This window comes from Rhinolophus hipposideros (genome assembly GCF_964194185.1).
Source record: "Rhinolophus hipposideros genome assembly, chromosome: 9".
In the NCBI taxonomy this organism is placed as follows: domain Eukaryota; kingdom Metazoa; phylum Chordata; class Mammalia; order Chiroptera; family Rhinolophidae; genus Rhinolophus; species Rhinolophus hipposideros.
The window spans coordinates 63376133-63400539 of NC_138055.1; the positions used below are offsets into that span (position 1 = coordinate 63376133).

The window sequence follows — 24407 nt, forward strand, 5'->3', positions numbered from 1 at the left end:
TATCGTAAGACCCGGTCTTACAGTAAAATGAGACAGGATCTAATACAAGAATCAGTCTTATAGTAAAATAAGACCGGGTCTTATATTAAGTTTTGCTGGGAAAAGACGCGTTAGAGCTGATGGTCCTGCTAGGTCTTATTTCGGGGGAAACGGTATCTCCGCTGACCAGCTGGGTGCTGAGGGGCGGAACTTGGCCGCCACCCCGCCCCTCCCATGGGCCTGCGATCGAGGAAGCTGACGGTCTTGCAGTGGTGGAGCTGATTGGCTGGTGGTAGCGAGCATGACCAGGGTTTTCCGGATTTGAGCAGAACTTTAAAGAGTGGAGTATGGCTCCCTTGAATCCGCGATTGCGCGAACTGAAGGGGCCTCTGCTCCCGCGCAAGGACCTGGTGGAGGACAGCGACACTTGTCTGAAGGAAGACGAGGAGGCGGACGAAGACCCGGTGTTTGTCGATGCCGAGGAGCTCTGCAGCGGAGGCCTAAAGGCGGGCGGCCTCCCCGGGCGCCTCTGGGGTGAGGAAGCCCCCTGCCCCTGGGGGATGGGATTGGAGGATGGATGAACTGTTGTTTCCCATTGTGGCCTTGTCTCTAGCAAGGCACTCCATCCCAAAGACTTCCTTTGGGATGGCCTACCTGTTTTGTCTTACTTAGGATAAAATAATGTTAATATTATAACAGCAGTGACTTGAGCAAATGCTGTGTGTGAAGTATCTGCTTTGCCTGTATGATCTCGTTTAAGGTTCACAGCTCTTGGAGGTGGTTTTATAGTCGAGGATGTGTGTAACAGTGGATGTTGAGCCTGTATTCACATCCAGAATCAGGGGTTTTACCTATTTCTGTATCCTGCGTGGATATTTTTCTGCTACTTAGAAAACACGCACACTCAAGAAACACCTCAAGGCATTATTGAGTCATTAATTGTGTGTTAATAATCTTGGTATCTGTGTTTACCCTGTGTACTTTTCTGTGCTGTACATGACACCTGTTCTGTGGATGTTGTAACAGAGATTAAAGGCTACTTGAATGTTCAGACCGGTGCTGGCCAGTAGAATTTTCTGTGATGATGGCCTTGTTCTGTATTTGCAGTGTACAGTATAAGAGTCGCTAGCCGCATGTGGCTATTGAGAACTTGAAATGCAGCTAATGCAACTAAGTAGCAGAGTTCTGAATTTAATTAATTCTAGTTAGTGTAAATTTAAATAGTCATATGAGTGGATAGCACAGATGTAGACAGAAAGTTTTCAAGTATTTGTGGAGGGTTGAGTCATTTATCTTGAGAGTATGAGTGACTGGCCACCATATTCCAAGCAGTGTGTTTGCTGCTGGGATACCCTGTAGTGATAAGATGATGAGATTGCTGTGTTACTGGAGATTATCCTCTAGTGAATTAAACAGACATTCTGTAAATAATCAAAGAAATAACTGTCATATTGCTTAGTGCTTGGAAGGACTAGAAGGTCCTTAGTGCTATGACAGTTTATATTTATGAGATTCAGGAAAGGCTTTCCCGAGGAAGTGACAATTAACCTGAGCTCTGTCGTAAATGGGACAAATAGTAAGGAGGGGAACATTTAAGGCAGATGGAACAGCTTATGCAAGGGCCCTGTGATGGAGTGACCCTGGCATTTTTAGGAACTGCATGAAGGTCTGTATTGGCTGAGGTCAGAGTAGCAGAGAGAAGACTGCTTTTAGTAGAGGAACAAACGAAGAAACAAAACTCATAGACACAGACAATGGTTTAGTGGTTACCAGAGCGTAAGGGGGGAGGAAGGTGATAGATGAAGGTAAAGAGAGTCAAATATATGGTGAGGGAAAGAGAACTGAGTCTAGGTGGTGCACACACAAGGTGATGTATTACAGAATTTTACACCTGAAATCTATGTAACTTTGCTAACAATTGTCACCCCAGTAAACTTTAATTAAAAAAAAAAAAAAGAAGAGGAACAGCAGACTTTTACCATGTATCATGCTTACCTCTTGGAATACAAATATTTTCCTATTTTAGAGAGCTTACAGCATAGTAGAGGGAGGCAGGTGACAGGCAAATGGAATATAGACACCCTAATAGACGTTTGTACAAGGTGTTCTTTGGGGATGGGGTGTTAAAGAGAATGGTGGATTTGATAAAATATTGGGAGAGAGGTTTTTAAATATACTAAATTAACATTTCTTTTTTAAAGTTAAAATTTCTGATGAAAGCACTCAAGAGACGTGTGACGTGTTTGGACGTTTTCCATTAACGGGTCCTTGGTGGCGAGTGAAGGTAGAGGTCAAGCCTATGGGCTCGAGGAACTATCAAGTTCACGGATTTCCATCTTACTTTTTACAGTCCGATATGTCACCACCAAGTCAAAAAAATATCTGTTCCCTCTTTCTTAAAGACTGTGATGTCTCCAATGATACTATAACTGCATTTTTAGACTGGGTAAATAAAGTATCAAGCTATGAAGACCTCAACTTTGAAAATCTTAGGGAAACATTAAGAATTTTCTACAAGGAAATTGGGAGAAAGGGTCAAAAACAACCTACACAGACTGAACAGGAAGAGTCCCTACCAGATTACAAAATACGCCTGCCTGTGGAATACAAAGGTAGGTGTGATTTTTAGAGTTTTTGTGTAATTGAGATGCTTAATGACTAGTGTGTTTTAAAATATTGCCACTATGGTATCTTGGCATAGTATTCTTTTTTAAATAGGTTTGATGAAAATGTGTTTATATTTCTTTTGGACTATGTCATTGACATTCCAGGTTCCTCATCTTTAATGTGAAGAAATGGATGAGATGATCTTTAAGCTTCTTTCGGTTCCTTTCCATCTCAAACTGGGTCTCTCTCTCTCTCTCTCTCTCTCTCTCTCTCTCTCTCTCTCTCTCTCTCTCTCTCTCTCTCTGTCTCTGTCTGTCTAACTTTTGTGTCCATAGGATTACCTTGAGTCATTAAGAAAAAGTTCAGTTGTCAATTATTCTATTTAAGAAGGCAGAGGAGAAAGGCAAGAATATGAGTAATCCATCTTGGAAAAATTTCAGTGCAAAATGATTTAAAATAATTTTTTAAATATGGTATGTTATTTTGGACATTCACACATATGGAACATTTCATTTCTTGGTCATAGCAAATAAATTTGGCACAATATCATCGAATGACTTCAATGACAAAAGGACCATGATTGCAGTCAGAAAAATGATTATAAAGGCTATTACATAAATGATTTATTATTTATGTTGAGCTTTGAATTTATATTTATTTTGAATCAAGAATTTTATTCTAATTATTTGCAAGCAAGAGGAAATGAAAGGCCAAGAAGTAGTTATCTAAGCTTTTAAGGAACATAAATTTTGGTGTAAAACACAATGAAAACCATCTTGATACAAAAAAAAATTGTTATAGTCTCCATTTTCTTTCTGGTTAGAATAAACTTATTAATCTCTGACTTGGATTTCTTGAACTGGTTGTGCTAAATAAGAAAGTCCATCAAATCCATTGTTCCATGAGCTCATTTGTATGTTTTGATTTGTTCTTTTCTGATATCCTATAGTTCCATTTATAAGTGTAATGACAGCGTTGCAGTTTCCAAAAGTAATGGAATTCCTTCCAGTTCTTCTGCCTCGACACTTTAAACGGCTAATAAGCTCAGATTCTAAAGAGGTGTTTAAAAAGATAGAAGAGATTTTAGGTACGCATCCATGGAAACTTGCATTTAGTAAAGTAAGTAAAACATTTGCTTAGCCTTGAGTAATCTTTCATCTCTTTCAAACGAAAAAAACTTGTATGGACCTCAATGTTGATTGATTTTCCTTTGAGTGTTACAACTAAATGTAAACTTTTTATACCTGTAGCTCTTATGCAATAAATTAATAAAGCAAAACAAAATAACAAAATAAATGACATTCAAAATTTACCGTGTTTCCCTGAAAATAAAACCTAGCCGGACCATCAGCTCTAATGCGTCTTTTGGAGCAAAAATTAATATAAGACTCTGTCTTCTATTATCTTATATTATACCAAGTCTTATAGTAAAATAAGGCCAGGTGTTATATTAATTTTTTTCTGCAAAAGACACATTAGAGCTGATGATCTGGCTAGGTCTTATTTTTGGGGAAACAGGTAGTTACATAATTTAATATGACAAAATTTTTGCTATCTTAATTGCTGTTTAAAACTTGAGTACAAATCTATTGAAGACACGAGTTCTTTTGAGTTTGGCAAATCCATTTGCTCTGCCCCTTAGTCCCCCACTTTCCTTTTTGAACTTTTGAAAACTTTCACGATTCACATGGTTTAGCACGATGTCATTTGATTTTTTTATTTCATACAATACTGTCATTTACAAACGACTTCGCTGCTGTTATTATTAGAGAGCAGGTGCAGTAAAGTGACGCTGTGAGGCTCCAGGGGTATTGGAAACCAAATGTGGCACTTACATTTTGGCAGTACTTGGTTAAAGGTGGTTTTCCAAATGAAAATACAATTGAAAAATTCTGCGATAATTTTTGCATCCTCAAGAATGTTTACAGACACCCCTCCTGGCCCAGTTTGAGGACTATTGGAAAAATGAATTTGTTCCCTATATAAAATGACTATGATTTCAGTATGCTTTGAAAAATAAGATTCTGGAACATTATATTTTGTATATATTGTATATATATATACATTTTTTCAGTAGAGAAGAGAGGCAAAGAAGTGAGCATTCTGGGACTCAGTTGGGGAAAGGAGGTTTGAAGTTTCACTGTTCAGCATGCCAACTACCATCCAGCGTGAAGACTTTTACTGTGGCATTGTATTACTTTGCTAGGACTGCTGTAACAAATACCATAGACTGGGTGGCTTAAACAACAGAAATTTATTTTCTGACAGTTCTGGAGGCTACAAGTCCCAAATCAGGGTGGTGACAAGGTTGATTTTTTCTGAGGCCTCGTCTTGGTTTGCTGGCAGCTGCCTTCTCTCTGTGTCCTCACGTCCTCATCCCTCTTATCCATGCCCTAATCTCCTCTTCTTATAGGGACACCAGTCATATTGGGTTAGGGCCCACCCCAGTGACCTCATTTTAACTTAATTACATCTTTAAGAACACTATTTGCAAATATGGTTATGTTCTGAGGTGCTGGGGGTTAGGACTTCAACATATGAATTTTGGGAGGAGTACAGGGAGTGCCCAATTCAGCCCATAAAAATGTATGGAGGGCTGTAGGAGGGATGTCTCCATGAAAAAAAAAATGGAGCTGGTGGATGACCCGAGTGGATCCTGGTGAAGGAAGTTCTGTGCTTCTTCTGTAGAGTTTGGGCAGAATTGTTGATAGTCACATAGAAAACTAAAGCCAAGAAAATAAGGCAGTCATTAACTTCACAATATACACACCAAGCTCAACACTAAGTTGTTGTAATCACGGTATGTTATGTTGCTCAACTGTGAATCTTATTTATACTGATTTAACCCAAATCAGTTAACAAATCGGTATACTGTAACTTTTTTCAAAGGTGGGAGAGGGAGAAGCATGTGTGGAAGTGATGGCATAAAAGACAGAGATTCTTGTGTAGAAAAACTTTCCATAGTAGGGAGTTAATATAAACTATCTAAAATTTAAAATAAAATTAAGGAATAGTACAAACAGTACTTAGAAATGCAGAGATACATTCTGGAAGAAATATCTGAAAGTGTTGAAGGTGTTGCCTTCAGAAGGCCTGGAAAGGGTAAGTCAGGGGATTCCTATTTTTAGTGATAAATCTCACAGTGTTGTTTGACTTTCAAAATTACATGTATTGCTTTGAGAAAATTTAAAATTTAGTTTAAAAATTACAGCTATCTACTCATAGGACAGTCAATGAAAAAAATAGTGATATATTAGGTATGTAGTTTTTTTCTCCAAATTTAGTTGCAATCCATGTCTTCTGGGACTTAAAATATTATTAACAAATAGCATTGTTTTCACTGTGATTCCAGTAATATCCATCAACATTTATAATTTTTATAAAGCAACTTGAACTTTATTTTCTTAAAGATAACCTACAGAGAACTGAAGCTTTTGCAATGTGAGGCAAGCTGGACAGCATTTTGTCAGTGCAAATCTCTCCTCGAGTTGATGACTGATTTAGAGAAGAATGCGTTAATAATCTATTCTACACTGAAGGAGATATGTAGAGAATATGGGCACACGTACGTAAAAGAAGCTGACTTAACTTTTCAATTGTCAGATCAGATGTCTTTTCATGATGTTTGGCAGTCTCTGAAGTTTTTGAAAGATATTGAGGTGGTGACATATGAGAAGTCCTGTGTCTTTCTTTATGACCTTTACCGGGCTGAAAGAGACGTTGCCTTTTCAATAGGTGATCTGATGATGAGGCCTCCATGGCGTTTACATGTCAATGTCAAAAAGGTGCTTGCGACTATTCATACCAGAAAACCTGAGAATTCAAGAAGTGATGACACAGTGAGTGAGAGTAAACCTGAGGAAACAAGCTTGGAAACTTCGGTGGACATTCTGACCACACAGGACCGTGGTGACCATATTTGGGACAATGGTGAAAGTGAAGATGATGCAGAGATAAGTGAAGATCAGCTGGATCAGGATCAGGTGACTGCTTTGGAAATGATTTGCTCCAATGCTGTGACGGTCATAAGTGGGAAAGGTGGTTGTGGGAAGACCACAATTGTTAGTCATCTTTTTAAACATATACAGCTGTTGGAAGAAAGAGAAGTAAAAAAAGCTTCTGAGGACTTTGAACAAGACCAGGATGTACCAGAAGAATGGATTACCTTTACTGAGCAAAGTCTACTGAAGACAGACAAGGTGATAGAAGTTTTACTTACAGCACCTACAGGGAAAGCCGCTGGTTTACTGAGACAGAAAACTGGTTTCAGCGCTTATACGTTATGTCAGGTAAAACCTTTTACATTTTTCCTCTAGCGAGACCATTTGCCTTAAAGACATATTTTATTTAATGAGTTTGCTTTTCATTTCTTCCTGACAACAATCAGTAGGTGTTTATTGAATGTCTTCTGGATCCTTGCCTTGTAGTAACTAATCGTAAAGATAAAGGGTCAGTCCCATTCAAAATAACCAGTGTGTAAATTGTTCATTGTTTGCAGTGAGATAGGCATTAGTGCGGAAAGTAATTCAATGCACACTGCTTCTTTCATTGAGAAAGTCTAATGAAAAAAAGTCAGCTAAACTAAAGTGTATGCCCAATGACGTCGGTATAATAGTTCAGATTATGACACAAGCTCTATTTCTCATTGGGACTAGTTAAAAACAAACCATAGTCCACAGACCATATTTTGAGGAGCACTGGAGTTGGAAGGAAAAAGTTTATACTATATTTTGTAGAATGAAAATTCCGTTAAGTGAGGTCTTTGAGCATCTGGTTTATCTCCGTCAGCTACAACAGTGCCTGGCAAATAGTAGTCATATAATAAAAATTTCAAATGAATTAATATGCGTGAAAAGCAACAGTTTTGACTGTATGGTTAAAAGCCATGAGGTTGAACTTGTAAAGAGTGGTAGAGGTTCCATTAGCCCTGGCCACAATTTTATAGATCAAGGAACTTAGTCATTGGAAGATTTCTGAAGGAAACAATATTTAGGGGAAAGGCCTTTCCAAAGGCATGAGAATGGTCATTGTGTGTATTGAGGGTTTTTAGGTGACTGCATTGATTGGAATGAAATCTGTGTATTGCAAAATAATGGAAATTAAACTTGGTTTAAACTAGGAATTTGAGTTTTAAAGTTGGTAAAGTATTTTGACATCTCATTAAATCCTTAATAAGCCAGTGGAGTGGGTAAAGGATGCTATCTCTGTTTTACAGAAGAGCCAGTTGAAATTTGGGGGTGTTAAATGACATGCCCAGGATCTTAACCAGGTGCAGAACTAGCACTTGAATTCAGATTTCTGACTTCTCAGCTAGTTGCACTTTCCACGGTGCCATAGTTAAGATATGTAGACCATTTACTGTAGACCTTAAAACCTAACAAGGAAATGTGGAGCTGATTTACTGGGAGCCATTACTAGGTTGGTAAGCTAGGGAGTAAAAAGAAGAAAGCAGTTTTCAGGAAGATTATGTAGAATTATAGAGCCATGAGCCACCTCAGAAATTACTTTGCCCACTACTTTGTCACATGAGTGAACATAGATCTAGAGAAGTTCAGTGTAGCTCATTGGTGGAAGGATCTTCTGATCAGTTTATGATTTTTTTCTATTACTCCTTCATAGTCTGAGGGTTTGAATTAGAAGAGGAGAGGCCAGAGAGGCATCATTACTAGGTTTCATCTTATGTTCCAACTTTAATGAGCTGGTCATGTCTTAACATCTGCTGGGGATGCTGGGAGAACATTTCTGAAGTCACATTTAGGCTCAGGAGAGAGTGTAAGGGCACAGGAAGAGCATTGAGGTGTCACTCAGGTCACTGATTTATTATACTTGGGCTGGGGTTACCTGATTTAGCCAATAAAAATACAAATCATTTTTAAGTATGTACCAAATATTGCATCGAACACACTTATACTAAAAAGTAATTTATTGTTTATCCAAAATTCAAATTTAGCGGGGTGTCCTATTTTTTATCTGGCATTCTCACGTTGGGGCAGTGTGTAGGGAAACCTGGCTGTAAGGTTATTGGAGTAATCTAGGTGCTCATCGATGGGGCCTGTATTGAACTGGTAGCATGAGAAATACAGTGGAAAGTGTTAATCAGGCATTTCGAAGATAACTGACTATATAAAATAAGAGAAAGCACACAATTAGCAGTGATTCCAAATATTCTATTGTGAGACAAGGCCACTGAGAATTTTTTTTTTTAAAGGGAATTGATGCATCTGGGTAGGAAATATGAAGGCTTTTATTTAATAGACATGTTAAACATAGTTTCAGTAGAAAACTTAAATAAAAATATGATACCATTTAAAAAATCTGTATGTACAGTATATGCATACTTACAATATAGAAACATTTCTGGAATGCTAGAGACCAACATATTTAACATTACCTGGCTATAATTTTATAAATTTCTTTCCTCATTTAAATCGTAAATATTTTTACCTCTGTAATAAATCATTTTTTAATTGTTTTGTTGTCTTGGGTGGTGGTTTTTAAATGTTGGGGAAGGGAGTTTAGAATATTAGGGAAAAAAGTAGTATTTTCAATTAGGTTGGGAAGACAACCCTTTGTTTCCAGGATGGAGTGTTACAATTGGGAGAAGAAGGCCGAAGTGACTGGGCCAGCTCAGAAGGCCAAGAGAAGGTTATTTGGGGATGGAAAAGAATAGGAGCTTTCTCTCATCAAGAGGGATAACAGAAAGATTGAGATTTTTGCAGTGGAGTAGTAATGTGTACGGGGCTTGTTAACCATACTGAGTAGTCACTAGGAAGCACTCTTTTGACTGATTTGATCTTTGTTCTTAGATTTATTTGGTCTGATTTCTCTCTGTATTTATCTAAATTGTATTTTCTATTTTTTTTTAGCTTTTTTTCCGTTATTTTACCTATCCCTCCCCAATTTAAGAGTTTTGTTTTTTAAAATAACGTGTTGTAAGAATAATTTTGTTTTTGTAACTTCGAAATGCCATACTTTGCTTGTAGGTCAATTATAGCTTCTATTTATGGGATAAAAAAACCACCAAGGACAGTCCATGGAAGTTTTCTTCGGTTAGAGTTCTGGTTGTGGATGAAGGGAGTTTGGTATCTGTAGGAATCCTCCGATCCGTTTTAAATTTATTACTCGCGCACTCCAAACTTTCTAAGCTTATTATCCTGGGTAAGTTAAAATATTGTTGGATTTTTAATTGTTTAGTTCAAAACCTTGTGGTTAAGTGACTATTTATACCATTTCAGTGCTTTAATCGCCATATCTGACATATGGGAAGCCATTTGTCAGAGCCCACACTAAAGCTACACTGAGTTCAATCTGACCACTCTCTTGGTTCTTGGCAGCTGTTGGTTCTTGGTTTTGGCCAGAATACAGGCAAGGCCGGGATGGTTACTATTGATCACCTAAATGGTAACTATTAAAATGGTAAAAATGGCGCAGTAAATCAAGCTGTAGGTTTATTTGGAAATAATAAAATGTTTGAATTATAGCTCACTTAAAAGTAATTTTATGATTTTAAACGGTTAGTTTAAAATTAGATCTCACCAGCCTCTTAAGTCCTTTCCAATTCTGGTGAGATTCAGTTAGATTCTATTCGGTAGTACCGATATGTAGACTATATGATTTAATGGAGAAAAAAATAGAATTGCAGTATGAGACTTCAATTGTATATAAGTAATGTTTTTAGATATTTGAGGATATTTTGTAAGTAGTTGATTCTACTAATGGCTAAGCATTCTCCCATCTTCCACCCAGAAAATAGTTTTTCTTATCTCTAGGGTTTGTTTTTGTTTAAAGTAAAAAGATACAGCAAAACCTTACCATTACATTAATGGAATTTATCTGTTATCAAATGCATTAGGTTTGTTTATTTTGCTTTCTATATGTTTATTTGTTTATAATAAAATGTTTGTTTTATTTATTTGAGGCCATAGAGTATTCCATGTTTAGTAAGACATTGAGCAAGATTGAATAAGTGGCTAAATACTAGATACCTAAGGCCTGGTTTTTTCTTTATGTGTTGGTTGAAATATATGCCCCTACAGAGTTTGCCTTTGGTTATAGGTATGAAAGAAGTTCATTCAAAATGTACCTTATTGTGTTATAGCTACTTTTTATATCTTATATTGTTTCATTTGAATGGGTTTTTTTTTGTTTGTTTATTAAATATTTTTAAAGACTTAATGTTCTCAAGTAGTTTTAAACAAAGTTTTTTGGGCTTTTTTTTCCTCAGAATAAGTCTTCATAATTAAAACACATGTCAATAGGGAGAAATAAAAATAATTTCTAAATTTAATGGTCCCCGTTACCTAAAACCTAATGTGTCTATTTTTTCCCCTCTTAGGTGATATTAGACAGTTACCCAGCATTGAACCTGGTAACTTGCTGAAAGATGTTTTTGAGACTCTTAAGTCAAGAAATTGTGCTATCGAACTAAAGACAAATCATAGAACAGAATCTGAGCTAATTGTGAGCAATGCTACAAGGTATAATAGGGTGAAACTTTTGCATTATCTCTCTGTTGTCTTAGAAATAAAAGGTTAGCAAATACGTATTAGCTTTTGAATCAGGGTGAGTCCGTACACTGCATTTACTATTGAGTTCAGTAGAGTTCAAGGGAGAATTGGGGAAGAAATTTCCTGTAGTAATTTTTGTAAGAAGACCCAAAGCAGAAAAATGAAGACTGGTATGTCACTCTTTGGTAAATCTTGGTGGCACTCCAAAGCATATTACTTCCCTTGAAGCAGAAAAGAACCCTTCTCTTTTTCAGTCTTCGTGTAAATCTTTAGAGTAATCTTTCGTAATGGATGTAATGGGCCCTCAGAATACTAACAGACTGTTTTATTCATTGGCCAAAATGTATCTTTGTTTTGATTCTCTTTTACAACGTGTTGTTTTTATTGCTTGAACATTTCCTTGGTTCGATGTCAGCAGAAACTAGAACATTAAAACCTACTTTCTTTAATCCCCTGTCTATCCTGGATAAGACAGTGGGAATAAGGGAAGAATTGACAAGAATAGGTAGATGAGGTAGGTCTGTATTAAGACATTAAGAAAAAGAATTCAGGTGGGTATGTAACATTCTTATCCTATAACTCTTCTGCTCCTACCAAAAGGCTATCTCCTTTTGGAGGTGTTGGTAGTCTAAAAATCATAGGAGAATCTAAAGCACATTATATTTCTTAGAACTCAGTTTTGAATCTTATATCTGAATCTTATATCTGAATCTTAGAAGTTTATTTTAGTAAACCTTTTGATATAATTGGGGCTGAGCTGTGCTCCTTTCATCATTTCTTCTTAATCTCCATCACCAAATATTTAATGACAGAAGGATCCCAATGAAAATCTCCTAGAGATAGAAATATGTGACATGTCCTCGGTCAAAAGCAAAACAGGAAATTCATGAAGATTCTCAGCCCCCTAGTAATTAAATCTGTGATATGTCTAGCCTTTTTCCCTCTCCTTTCCTCCCTTTGACAGCCTGTTAGGCGTTTTCAGGGAGTCGGTTTTCTTTCAAATAACCAGGGAGAGACTAATGGCAAGGCACCTTCCCCTTACTCTATTTTCTAATATTATTTGCTACTCTTGGGAAATATAAGAACAAAAGAGGGATGAAGAGAGAATAGAAGCAAAGAGAAGATGTGGATACTTGAGTCAACCGGGAAAATGAGGCCATATTTATGATATACGCAGAAGAAAGGAGAAAAGAAAGAATATGAAGTAAACATACGGATAAGCCCCAAAGAGTCCAAATTAATTTAAATAGAAAGTGATAGGGAGCCAAATGGGCCCAGGTTTGCCGCCTAGCTCCTCTGCTTTACACCTCTGTGGTTTGGGCCACTATAGTTGACTAACCCTCCTGTTTCTCACCTGTGAAATGAGGATAAGAACCTTGTGCAGTTCTTTTGTGGTCTGGATAAAAGTAAGTCAAGTTCTGAGAATGGTGCTTAGTAAATTCCCTATTTTTCCTAATGCTTTTAATTTGCTTGGGGTGGGGGATTGATTGTTAAATGTGACATGGTTTTGGTAATTCTATTTTAAAACTCACTATTTATAATGTGTACCTGAGTAGCCTTTTTACCCTATTTATCTATTAACAGATATTCATTATTGTAATGACATTATCTGTGATCATATCTGAAGATATATTTTGGATACTAAAGTTTTTTGTGTATTATTTTGTCTTTAAGAATCTCAAAACGTCAATTTCCAAAATTTGATGCAGAGCTGAATATCTCTGATAATCCAACGTTCCCTGTCTCAATACAAGATAAAACATTTATTTTTGTCAGACTCCCAGAAGAGGATCCCAGTTCTCAGTTATCGAAAAGTGATTTTCACTCTCGTAAGTACAAGCGTTTCTGTTGGGTGGGTTAAGTATTTCTGTTTGTAATATAGTTATTAAATAGCTAGTTATAATTTTATTTCATGGTAAAGATAAATATTGCTAGTAAAAATTAGGTTTGGAAATAAACTGATTTATTAATCATCAAAAGCAGATTACTCTATAATTCTATAAAGAAGTAAGCCCTGGTCACATACACGCTAAGGGCTTCGTAAATATTTGTTGAGTGAATAAATGGATATAGATGATCAGTTTCAACTAAAGCAAAGCCCTAGGAATCCAAGTTCATTCAGGAGAAAGCATGTCTTAAATGAAAGCAATTGGAAAAGTAAATACATTGGTTATTTTGAGTATATTTGTGAAACAAAATGGCTGTCAAACTATTGCCAAGTTGAATCCTCATAGTTCTATTTCTTATCAAATAGACAAGTATCGCTTCGAATTATGGGTGTTAGGTTGGCACCATGACAGGGTTGAGAAAGAAGATGGGATAGGAGATCTTCTCCCTTCTGTACAGGACCCTTATTTGACATTAAGTCAAATGTCCCATGACTTAACCATTGTGAGATGGGAATCATAGCACCCGTGGAGCTGTTTGTGAGGATCTGGGGCGTTCTGCGGTTTTGGAGTGCTGTGTAAATGTCAGTTTTTTATGAATAATAGATGTTAAATTATCTACTGCAGTTGAATTTATTTGAATAGATTGATCCTATTGATATTTATTTCTACTATAAACTTTTTAAAATAGTGTAATGGTTTATTCAGAATTGAATTAGCAAAGATTTAAATGATTATTATTGAGGATTTACTATACTTGCCACAGTTCTTAAGGGTCTATCCTTCCTACTTAGCTACTTTCACTCTGTGTGTGAAGTTAGTGACATCTGTAAGCCTTTCCTCCTCTGTGCGTGTCACCCATCTCAGTTTCCTTGGATTAGTGTTCATTCACATGTTGTAGTGTCCTTTTTTCTTTTTAAATGGACTCCTATGATATTAATAAATAATATTCTATAAATGCCTTTTTGGTTTTAGAGCGAATTTATATTACTTAAAAAAAGTCAAATGATACAGAAGTGTTTGCAGTAAAAATTAATATTTCCCTGTAATTTTCCTTTTGCCTTTTCCCTTAAGACAATCCCATAAAAGTCACACATAATAAGAGCTTGGTGTTTTTCCTTTTAAACCTTATTATATCCATACACAAACACATTTATTTTAGTTTTACATAATTGGATTATAAGCTGCATATTGGTTTGTGATTTTTTTTAAATTAAATATATTGTGAATAATGGCTAGAAAATATTCTCACAACAGCTTAATTAATAGTAGGTATTAGAACAGATAAAGAAAATGTCTTAGATGGTAAAGTAACTTGGACTCTTTGCCACTCTATGTAGATGCTTAGTTTTATTTCTGGCACCCACTCTTTACATTAATGAGAATGTACTTTAAATAAAAGTTGTCTGTTTCAGAATGGTAGCAGAGTTTAACTGATGCTTTTTTTCTATCTTAATTACAAACTTCAGCTGGAAAATGACTCCCTTCTTTAAGAGAATTGAATCAATATTCCTTAGAGAGGTGGATAGGCATTTTTTCATTAATAATTAATTAAGTTATTGAGTAAATTATTCCCATTATTGCAGCATACGAAGACCTAAGACAGGCTTCATAAGCAGAGCTAGAATTTTAGAGATGTTAAAATGTGAGAAAAATATTTATCTTAGAATAAATGAAATGCAATGTACATGTTGAAATACTGTACATATTAATATGCACGAGGTAGAGAGAGTGAGAAAAGCGAGCAGCAGAGCAGCATGATTCTGTACGTGTAAAAGAAAACCATATTTTGTGAGGCCTTTGGAAATTCCTGCTCTGGCAAGCCAGGGGTTGGCTGGGGGTGAGTGTTGGCCATGTTTCAGAGATAATCCTCCCTTCATCTGAAAAATGAAGAGCTCAGTGAGCAGCTAATTTAGTCGTCCTCCAGCAGGGCATTGCAAGGCCCGGGATTTTTTGTTCCCCTCTGATTCATCTGCTGTGAGGGAAAGGCACAAAAGCCTGGAACGTTCTTACCCAAATTTTTGTATCTTCTCTCTCTCATGAGAAATGTTTGCTGTTTTCTATTATAATATTGCTAAGAGAGATGAGAGGAAGCCTGCTTCTCAGTGCTCTGAGAAAGGATAAGTTGTCAGTGGATGTCATTATCAGTGATCTGAACTCTAAAAAAGGAAAATTTGACTTGCGAGAGTCTCGGTTTCACCTTCGTGTAACAAGGATGTAATCAGTGTGATAGTCAAACTATTTACTAGCTGGTAGTATACAGTCACTCTTGGAATGGATACCCCTGCTGTGCCAGGGTTAAACTCTTAGTTGCTGTATCATGGGTGGTCTGGGGTGTTTTGGGGGTGGGAAAGACATGGTTGGGGTGGAGGTGAGGCCTTGTGTTTGGGGAGTACTAGCTATTTTCCAGCCATTGTAGAAGTATCTCAATATTTTTATACTGGTTTGTATCAGCTCAATATGAGCCTTGGATGTAATAATACCTGCCTCAAATGAGAGTTGTGAAGATGAAATTAAGTAAAATGACATCATGCAGAGCAATTCTCAAATTATAACTTATCACCACTAGTACCATCAGAACTAAAACAGAAAGAAGGCTCATGTTAGTAATTCTGTTACATATTTTGTCCTCTTGCCCATATTTTAAGTTCAGCATTCACAAACCATCAGTGAATATGCAGTGATTATATTACAGATTAGGAGCTGTCCTGTCTGTCGTGTTTCCCCGAAAATAAGAGCTAGCCGGACAATCAGCTCTAATGCATCTTTTGGAGCAAAAATTAATATAAGACCTGGTCTTATTTTACTATAAGACTGGGTCTTTGATATGATATGATATGATATGATATGATACCGGGTCTTATATAATACAAGACCAGGTCTTTGATATGATATGATATATGATATAATATAATATAATATAATACCGGATCTTATATAAGACCGGGTCTTATATTAATTTTTGCTCCAAAAGATGCATTAGAGTTGATTGTCCAGCTGGGTCTTATTTTTGGGGAAACATGGTAGTGGCTGGCCTCTCTGGAGGATAGGGTGTCTCCTCCCTTCTCTCCTCTATTGCTCTGGCTAACGCAACAAATGAGGCCGGTGATCCAGTGGGCTTGTATTCCATTTGGTGACATATTTTCCCAGACCCGTTAGTAGGCATTCTGAATTGGTTTCTCCATAGAAACAATGTTGTAATTTGGTGCTTTTCCGTGTTAACTTTTTTTTCCTGAATTATCAGATTTATATTCTGCTGTTAGAACTTTACTCAAAGAAAAAGACCTACAAAGTGCAAAAACATCACAATTTATTGCATTTCGAAGGTAAAGCATTTACATTATTTTAATGTTTTTAATCTAGCTTCTCACCCTCCCTCATTACTAATTAGTATAGTAATAAGTAGTTAATATAGTAATTGAGTACTGTCACTTATTAATATACTGTTTGGGAGACTCTCATAGCATCACTATTCTCTCTTATTTTGAGGTATTTTTTGTTAGACATGGCAGAGGGTAGTTTCTAAACAGGGTTCTTTATACTAAATATTATATTAAGAAACTCAGTGGAAACCTGAATGGAACACGGGTTAATTCTAAGATAAAATTTATAAAATATTTTTTCCTGGAGAAAGTCCTGGGGACTTTGTATAGTATCTAGTATGTCATAATTGTTGATAACAGAAATAAGCACAAAACAGATACTTTTAAGGTAACCCTTTCATTTTCATGTGTTTCAGGCAAGACTGTGATATCATCAATGCCTGCTGTTGCAGTCACTATACAGGCCACCTAATAAAGTGAGCACAAAAGGACCCAAACTTGAAAGACAGTCCTTCCTTGATTCCCTATTCTGCCATTTATCACTGCAGCCACAAATTTGTACATCTTTTTTTTTCTTATTTGTGAAGTAAAATGATCTCTTCAGTTAAATATAATGTATATCCTTAGGAATTAACTTTTTGATAATCAATGTAATAAGAAAAACAAGGCGTAAAATTTTCCTGTAGTTTCCAGGTTGGCACCCTCCAGCTTCTCCAAGATGAGTGTGGGCAATTCAGGAGACTTTTTCATATTCTGACATGTGTGTAGTGTGTCCGAGAACCTTCGGCTCCCTGCAGAGAGCACCTTACTTAGTGAATATCTTTCAGAGAAATAGAGCATAGAAAAGCCACTCTGTTGACGCACAGGAAAAGTTAACTCATGTCTCTTGCATTTATCAACACTTACTATTAAGTGCAGAAAAATCCAGAGCTGTGTAAGTTACAGGAGGAGCTCTCTGCATGTTGAAGAAAGACACACCAAAAAACCACATTAGGTAGCTTAACAAAGGGTTAAAAATCACGCGATTGGGGCCATGCAATCTGGGTCCCAGTGATTCTGATCTTTGGCAGGTAATTACACCTTTCCATGTATGTGGAAGAGGCTACTTATACAGAATTTCCCTCAGATTTGTGGTAAGGATGAAACGAAATAATATACCTAAAACACTTATTGCAGGAACTGCTATATCTCCAGCATTTATTCAATTTGCTGCTATTATTTTAATGTAATAATTATAATAAAAATAATGTATAAGTGCTATAAGATTTTTTGGGGGAGAACAAAGGTGAAGTAAAGAAAGTGTGGAAATTATTTTGAGATTGGATAGGATCTGAGTGATAGTTAATGTTTATTTATTTATTTATTTATTTAATTAAAGTTTATTAGGGTGACAATTGTTGGTAAAGTTACGTAGATTTCAGGTATACAATTCTGTATTACATCATCTATAAATCACATTGTGTGTTCACCACCCAGGTAGTTAATGTTTAAATAAAATGAAATTAAGGTTTTCCAAACTTTGATGATGATTATTATTTTCTAATCCAGGGACTATAAGAATAGATTTCTATTTGGAGTCGGTGATAAAATTTGTTGTACCAGGAATGCATATCTCTCAGATTTACTGCCTGGGAATACCTCCGACCATCAGCAAAATAATGAACTAGAGGCCAGTGGTGAAGACTTTAATGGTGCGCCCCATGGTTTTGCTAAAAATAAGCGTGACTTTGAAAGTGGTATTAGACTCTGCAATGGAGAAATATTTTTCATAACACGTGTAAGTGGTAACAAAAATAGTACCTTTTTACCTATTAGAAATTTGTTTTTTTAATTGCCCTAGGATTGATTCAGAATTCAGTCATATCAGAGTTGACATTCTTCCATAATTTTTTGTTAAGGATTTTTGCATACATGTTTGTGAGAGATACTGGCTTGTACTTTTCCAGTCAGGTCCTATCTGGTTTTGGTGTCAAAGTAATGCTGGCTTCCTAAAATGAGCTGGGAAGTGTTCCTTTCTTATATATTTTTCAGGAAGACTCTGTGAAGAAACAAACTTTTAGTAAGTTTGAAGTTCTTGAGTAACAAAAACAAGGGACAAGAAACACACCTATTATATTTTACAAAGTGTCATTTTTTTGGTAACTCCTTAAATATTATTACAGAAACTGCAGAAGTGGTTACCTTAAATTTGTTCTCATTGTATAAACACCCTTTTAAACATATAAGCTTATTCTTTAAAGTCTATGAGGAAAAGTACTCCTTGCAAAGAGTATATACAGACGTACGCACAAGAAATAAAATGTATAGACGTCAAAATAAGAAAGACAACACAGCCTGTTTTCCAGAAAGTCACATCTGGTTAAGTTTCAAGGACCAAAAAACTTCCATTTGTGTTTATTAAAATATTTGGGTGTGTGTATATTTAGTTTGTGCTCAAGCATGATTTTAAGCCTTTGGAAATTCTTAACAATTGTAATGAATACACATGCCATTTTTCTTATAAGGTGCTTGCATTTTATGTCCAAAAATAAAATACCTTTACAGTATATTTGAAAATGTACAGAATAGCTCTTTGTTTTGGCGACAGGATATAACTGATGTAACTATTGGAAAGAGAAGATATTTGACCATTAATAATATGGCTGGCTTGGAAGTAACTGTGGATTTTGGGAAACTAATGCAAAATTGTCACATAAGACATGCATGGGCAAGAACCATTCATACTTTTCAGGTAAGATCGGACCTTTATGAAGCTGTTTAAATAACTTGCCAAGCCACAGAATACTTTGCATTATTTTCTTCCTAATTTTTATTGCCTTATTTTTTACAGTAGGAAACAAATTGCACAGAAGTACAGAAAATACTATGCAGACATTAACCTTTTGCTCTGTTTTGCTTCAGAGTGCTCTTTTTTCAGAAGCTAAGATATTACAGTTATAGCATCATCCTTCACGTCTTCCCTCCAAGCGGGGGTAGAAGGTCAGGACCAGTGGACTGTATTTGCCCCTTGCTTCAGTCTCCAGTGTAGGGCACTGTTTCTGATCTTGTCTTTGTTTGAAATTTTGACAGTGTGTTCATCTTGGAATTTTCAGTTTAAATTTTGATTTAAAATTTTTGATTTTGGTTTAAATTTTGACATATTAAAATATTGTATATCTTGATTGTCTAGTTTCTGGGCGTCCTCTTAAATATTACCTCCTAAGCAAGGGTCTCTGAAATTATGGAAACTCATATCATTCAATTCTGTGAAGTTTTCTTGAATAATTTCGTTAAGATTTCTTGTTCTGAGTTCTTCATTGTTTTGTCTTTCTAGAACCTCTCTTATGTTGGACATCCAGAAATGGCTATCTCAATTTCTTATCAATCTCTTGTATTTCCCATCTTTTGTCATTTTGCTGTATTTTCTGAGCCATTTTCTCAAATTTATAATCCAGTTTTCTGTTGCATTCTGGAATAATGAAGAGTGAAGGGGTCTTTATTATTACTGGGTTGAGGTTGGAGTAAGAGTCTCAATGTTCCTTTTTTTGAATCTGACTCTTATTTCCTGGTTGAAATATTTAGCATTTCTTACCTCTGAGAACATTCCCGATTGTTATTTTGTATCATTAGCATAGTTTGTACCTTCTGAGTTTAGTTCAAATATTTATTGAGTCAAATTCTGTTCTGGGTGTTTGGCATAGGTCAGTTTGTGAAACAAAGATGCCTGCCATTGTGCGGTTACATTTGGTGGGGAAGAGGATACAGATATACACAACTGTAAAAAAAAAAAAAAAAAAAAAAAAGTAAACTACATGTTAGAAGTTGGTAAAGCAGTGGAAACGGGCTGGGAATGGGATGCAGTTGTAATTTTAAATAGGTGGTCAGCATAGGCCTCGTTGAGAAGGTGGCATTTGAATAAAGACTTGAAAACGGTAAAGAAGTTAACCTTGTGGGTATCTGGGAGAAGAGCATTCTAGGTAGAGGGAAGAGCCAAGGTCAGGGTTCTTAGGTGGGCGCCTTTGAACATATGCCTCTGGCATATTTGAAGAAAAGGAACAGCAAGGAGGCCAGTGTGGGAGTGCAGGACATAAGGTCAGAGAAGTAATACAGGGTAAGGGGGTAGAAGGATCGGGGGCCAGGTCACCTCCTAGGGCCTTCTAGGACTATACATTATCCAATGTAAAGAAACTTTTTTTGTTAATAAATTAACTTTTTTAAAATAAATAAACTTTTATCGGAACACAGTCACATTCATTTACATATTAGCTATGACTGCTTTTGTACTATACCTGAAGAGCTGAGTAGTTGGCATAGAGACCATCTGGCCTGCAAGCCCTAAATATTTATTCTTCGACCCATTACAGAAAAAATTTTTTGACTCCACTCTGAAGTCTATATAGACTTTCAGGTTCTAAGTCTATAAACTCATGAAGGGTATTAATGGTTTGTGTCTATGCATATAAGTTGTAAGTTTTAGAACAAATTTGGAGACTAGAAATATACATAATTCACAGTAAGGGTATAAAACGTGCCTCAAGACATCTGATAGCGTTAATTATTGAAGGAAGATTTAAAGGAATGGACAAATGATTTCTAGCAGGTTATTGAGGTGAAGTTAGATGTCCATGTCCCATTTTCTGAGCACACCTTTGTCATGATGTTTTAATTTTTATCATCATTCAGTGAGATGCTGGATAAACAGCAGTGAGCAAGTCAGATGTGGTCCTGCCTTCACAGAGCTTACAGTCCAGTAAGGATTACCCTTAAAGCAGATAGTTACATTCCAGCCTGGTAAAAATCGTGTTACAGAGGAAGTACAGGATGCTGGAAAGTAGCTGGATGGGGCAGCTCCTCAGAAGTGGGCCAGATGGAGACCACAGACTGGGAAGCACTGGGAGGGCCACAGAGAGTTTCCTTGTGCTGGAGAGAGCATGGCTCATGGGGAGGATAGAGGAAAGAAGGATGGAGGGAGCAGAGCCGAGGCTGGCTCTTGAAGGACCAATTGGGCCATGTTAAGGAGCCAGGACTTTATTTTGAGAGCCTGGGAGCCACTCCTGGGTTCTAAGCAGAGTCTGATGTGAATGAATGTGCATTTTATAAATATCACTAGCTGCTGTGAGGACAGTGGACTTACCTCTGTAAGCAAGTGTGACTGTAGCAAGTGTGAGTGAGTATGTGAGTACGGGGAGACTGATTCTGAGGCTGTTACCTGTTTTTCAGTGTCACTTTCACTGATGAGTAAGAACTCGGTTAGCTAAGGTTAGGTAGACATTTTCCTGTTTAGGAATACACAATAGAAAGCCTAAGGGGATAAATGGTGTATCTGTATTTAGCATTTGTATAATCAAGTATCATTTAAGTCAATTTCTGAGACTCAGCAGCATTGGAAGGAATTATTTGTCAAACTTTTGTCATCTGAAGAGTGGGTTCAAACTCTCTGTGTCTAGGGAAATAGAAGTGTTTGCGGTGTAGATGATTTTTTTTCTTTTTTTTTAAAACTGTGGCTCTGTAGTTTCTACATGCCCATCTTGTCGTTTGTCTCCCCACAATCCTTCTTTTGGCTGGGGTAATGTGGGAACATTAGGGACAAGTTCAGACCACTTCTTAGTTTATATTGGCATAGAAAACGTTTTTCACAGTTATGTGGTAACATCGGGCATTTTTCTTGCCCATACAGTTCTTGGCTTGCTCAACTTAAAAAGCAGAGGTTTATTGTTCTCTTGGTTTGTTTATCTGGAAAAAAGTAATAAATGGTTCAACAGTGGGAAAATACAGAAAAATAGAAGAAAAAAAATCATCCAGAGGCCTTCCATTTTGGAGACAGTCATCATTTTGAATAAATTGCCTTTTTGTGATTTGTTTCATTACATATGTATGTTCATTTTGTATGTAATTTTTTGGGGTCAGAGTAATTTTATTTTGTGTTACATAGTTGTGATCATTTTTCATATATACAGAGGATGGCAAAAATATATGTACACATTTAAAGAAAGGAAAAACTGTATTAAAATTGTAATACAACGAATGACGCTAGCATTCGTTTGATTAACGCCATCGTTTGAGCAAACGTCATACTACACATCGCTACTGTAACTCAATTCAACTTCGAAAAGCAACACATAGATAACATCTCTTACAATGTGTACTTTTTTTTGGCACCCGTGGTATGTACCCAGTTTTTAAAATTTTGTTACATTTTAAAGCATTCTTGAGGTTTGTCAAATAGTGTACCAGATATCTATATATAGATACTTTATATAAACATATAAATAAATGCGTATATTTACTCTCCCATCATTGGATATTTAAGGTGCCTGTTTTTTTGTTACTACAAAGTAACAGTGGGATGATACATTTACGCATAAAGCCCATGCAATCATTTCAGGTGATTTTATTATTTGGCACTGCGCAGTCTTGAAAATTTATTGCTCGCTTTCTACAAGCCAGTTGTGCATCTATGAGACCTGAACTTAGCAATGTAATTAGAAAACATGAGTTCTTGGATAATTAAGAAAACGGACCCCATAAGATGGATTTATATGATTCCTCTGGCCAGGTTGTAGGTGCTTGGGAGGACCTGTCTCTTTTCTACCTCTGTAGACTGACTTTTTGAAGACATGAACCCCTTACACACTATTAAGTCTCCCGAATACATTGTTCTTTCTCAGGGGTCTGAGGAGCAGACAGTGGTCTACGTGGTTGGGAAGGCGGGTCGCCAGCACTGGCAGCACGTTTACACCGCGGTGACCAGGGGCCGCTGCAGAGTGTATGTCATTGCAGAAGAATCTCAGCTCCGGAGCTCAATTTTGAAAAACAGTATTCCCAGAAACACTCGTTTAAAACATTTCTTGCAAAACAAGCTCTCGACTAGCTCTGCATCGCCAGCAGATTTTGCGTCCCCGTCAAAGAGCTCTGGAGACAGCGGAGGCCCCAGCGCACAGCTGTCCACGTCACCACTCCCTGCAGGCACAGCTGACGTTGTGACAAACAATGTCCCCAGAAGCCAGGCCTCTGCAGTCAATGATAAGACCGTCCCCTTTGGTGGAGGTTGGAAATTACCTCCACCTGAGGAAGTGCATACAGATGAAGATCCATCCAAATCTCGAGGGCCCAAGAGAACCTGTGGCCTGGATGATGCTGAAAGTCCAAACAAAATTCTTATGGTAGGAGTGGTGGTCTCATGCGCTCAAGTTTTATTGAGATATTGCTAACTTCGCTGTGCTTATCTGTACTCAAGTACGATGTAATTTTATTAGTGTTGCATGGTGCTGTAGGTTGTAAAAACAAGTGTTCTCTCTTCTCTGTCCAGTTTCCTCTCTCCTATGCCCAGCTGAACCTGGCAGTCTTTCTCACTCTGCCTGAGGCTGGCATGCGAGGGAACCTCCATCCATTGGCTAGCCCGAAGCAACTAGTTTGTCATCTTGCACCTTCTTCCTGCATACCTTGGTTATCACCTTCCCCTCCCTTCTGTAGGCCATAATCTCACTTTTATCCCCACAACTCCCCTGAAGCAGCTGCTTCCAGTCATCTTGTCAACTTGACTCTTTTCAGCAGTCAATTTTCAATTTTGCAATTTTCAGCGGTTTTCACTGTGGCTGCTGTTTCAAGGTTTCCTTCCCTTGGTTTCCGGGGTGCCTTATCTAACACTTGCCCTTCCTCACCGGCTCAGCTCCCCTTCGTTTCTTTACTTCTTCCCATTCTCTGACTGGAGACATCTCCCCAAGGCTCAGTTCTTTTTTCCTTTGAGAACTGATCCCGTTCTCTAAATTTCAGCCATCACTTCTGCACTGATGATTTGTTCAACAAATAGTTTTCACTTGTCTACTGCATTTCAGGCATTAGTAATTCAAAGGTAAGTGACAGTTCCCAGTCTTGCATTGATGGCCGGCCCATGGTGGAGACACACAGGCTAGTAAGTAACTTGGTGCCTCACTGAATACTCTTGACACTGAACAGAAGGTCATGAACCAACTCCCCCATCTGTGTCTTTGTTCTTAGAGAGTGACTTTCTGAAACTCTCTTTTCTGATTTCTCCATTTCAGACACCATTCTCCCAACAACACAAGCTTAAAATTTTGGTGTCACCTAGACTCACATTGCTTTCACCCTCTGCCTCTAGTTAGTTG

The 24407-nt window shown here is 37.0% G+C and overlaps 1 protein-coding gene across 4 annotated transcripts in view; it reads left to right on the plus strand.

Moving 5' to 3' along the window:
* Positions 1-276: 276 nt before the first annotated feature.
* HELB (DNA helicase B) overlaps positions 277-24407 on the plus strand; it is a 28494-nt gene continuing 4363 nt past the window's right edge. Inside the window, exons 1-12 of one of the 4 annotated variants that reach the window (XM_081058478.1) lie at positions 277-513; positions 2330-2591; positions 3536-3705; positions 5997-6875; positions 9570-9744; positions 10922-11063; positions 12768-12922; positions 16224-16305; positions 16719-16778; positions 17851-18079; positions 18890-19033; positions 22950-23444. In XM_081058478.1, coding sequence (XP_080914604.1) covers positions 2336-2591; positions 3536-3705; positions 5997-6875; positions 9570-9744; positions 10922-11063; positions 12768-12922; positions 16224-16305; positions 16719-16778; positions 17851-18079; positions 18890-19033; positions 22950-23444 — 2787 coding nt within the window. In that variant the 5' untranslated portion in view covers positions 277-513; positions 2330-2335. Of the gene's footprint in view, positions 514-2180; positions 2592-3535; positions 3706-5996; positions 6876-9569; positions 9745-10921; positions 11064-12767; positions 12923-16223; positions 16306-16718; positions 16779-17850; positions 18080-18889; positions 19034-22949; positions 23445-24407 lie in introns of all 4 variants that reach the window. The other 3 variants (XM_081058477.1, XM_081058480.1, XM_081058479.1) reach the window with 3 other exon arrangements.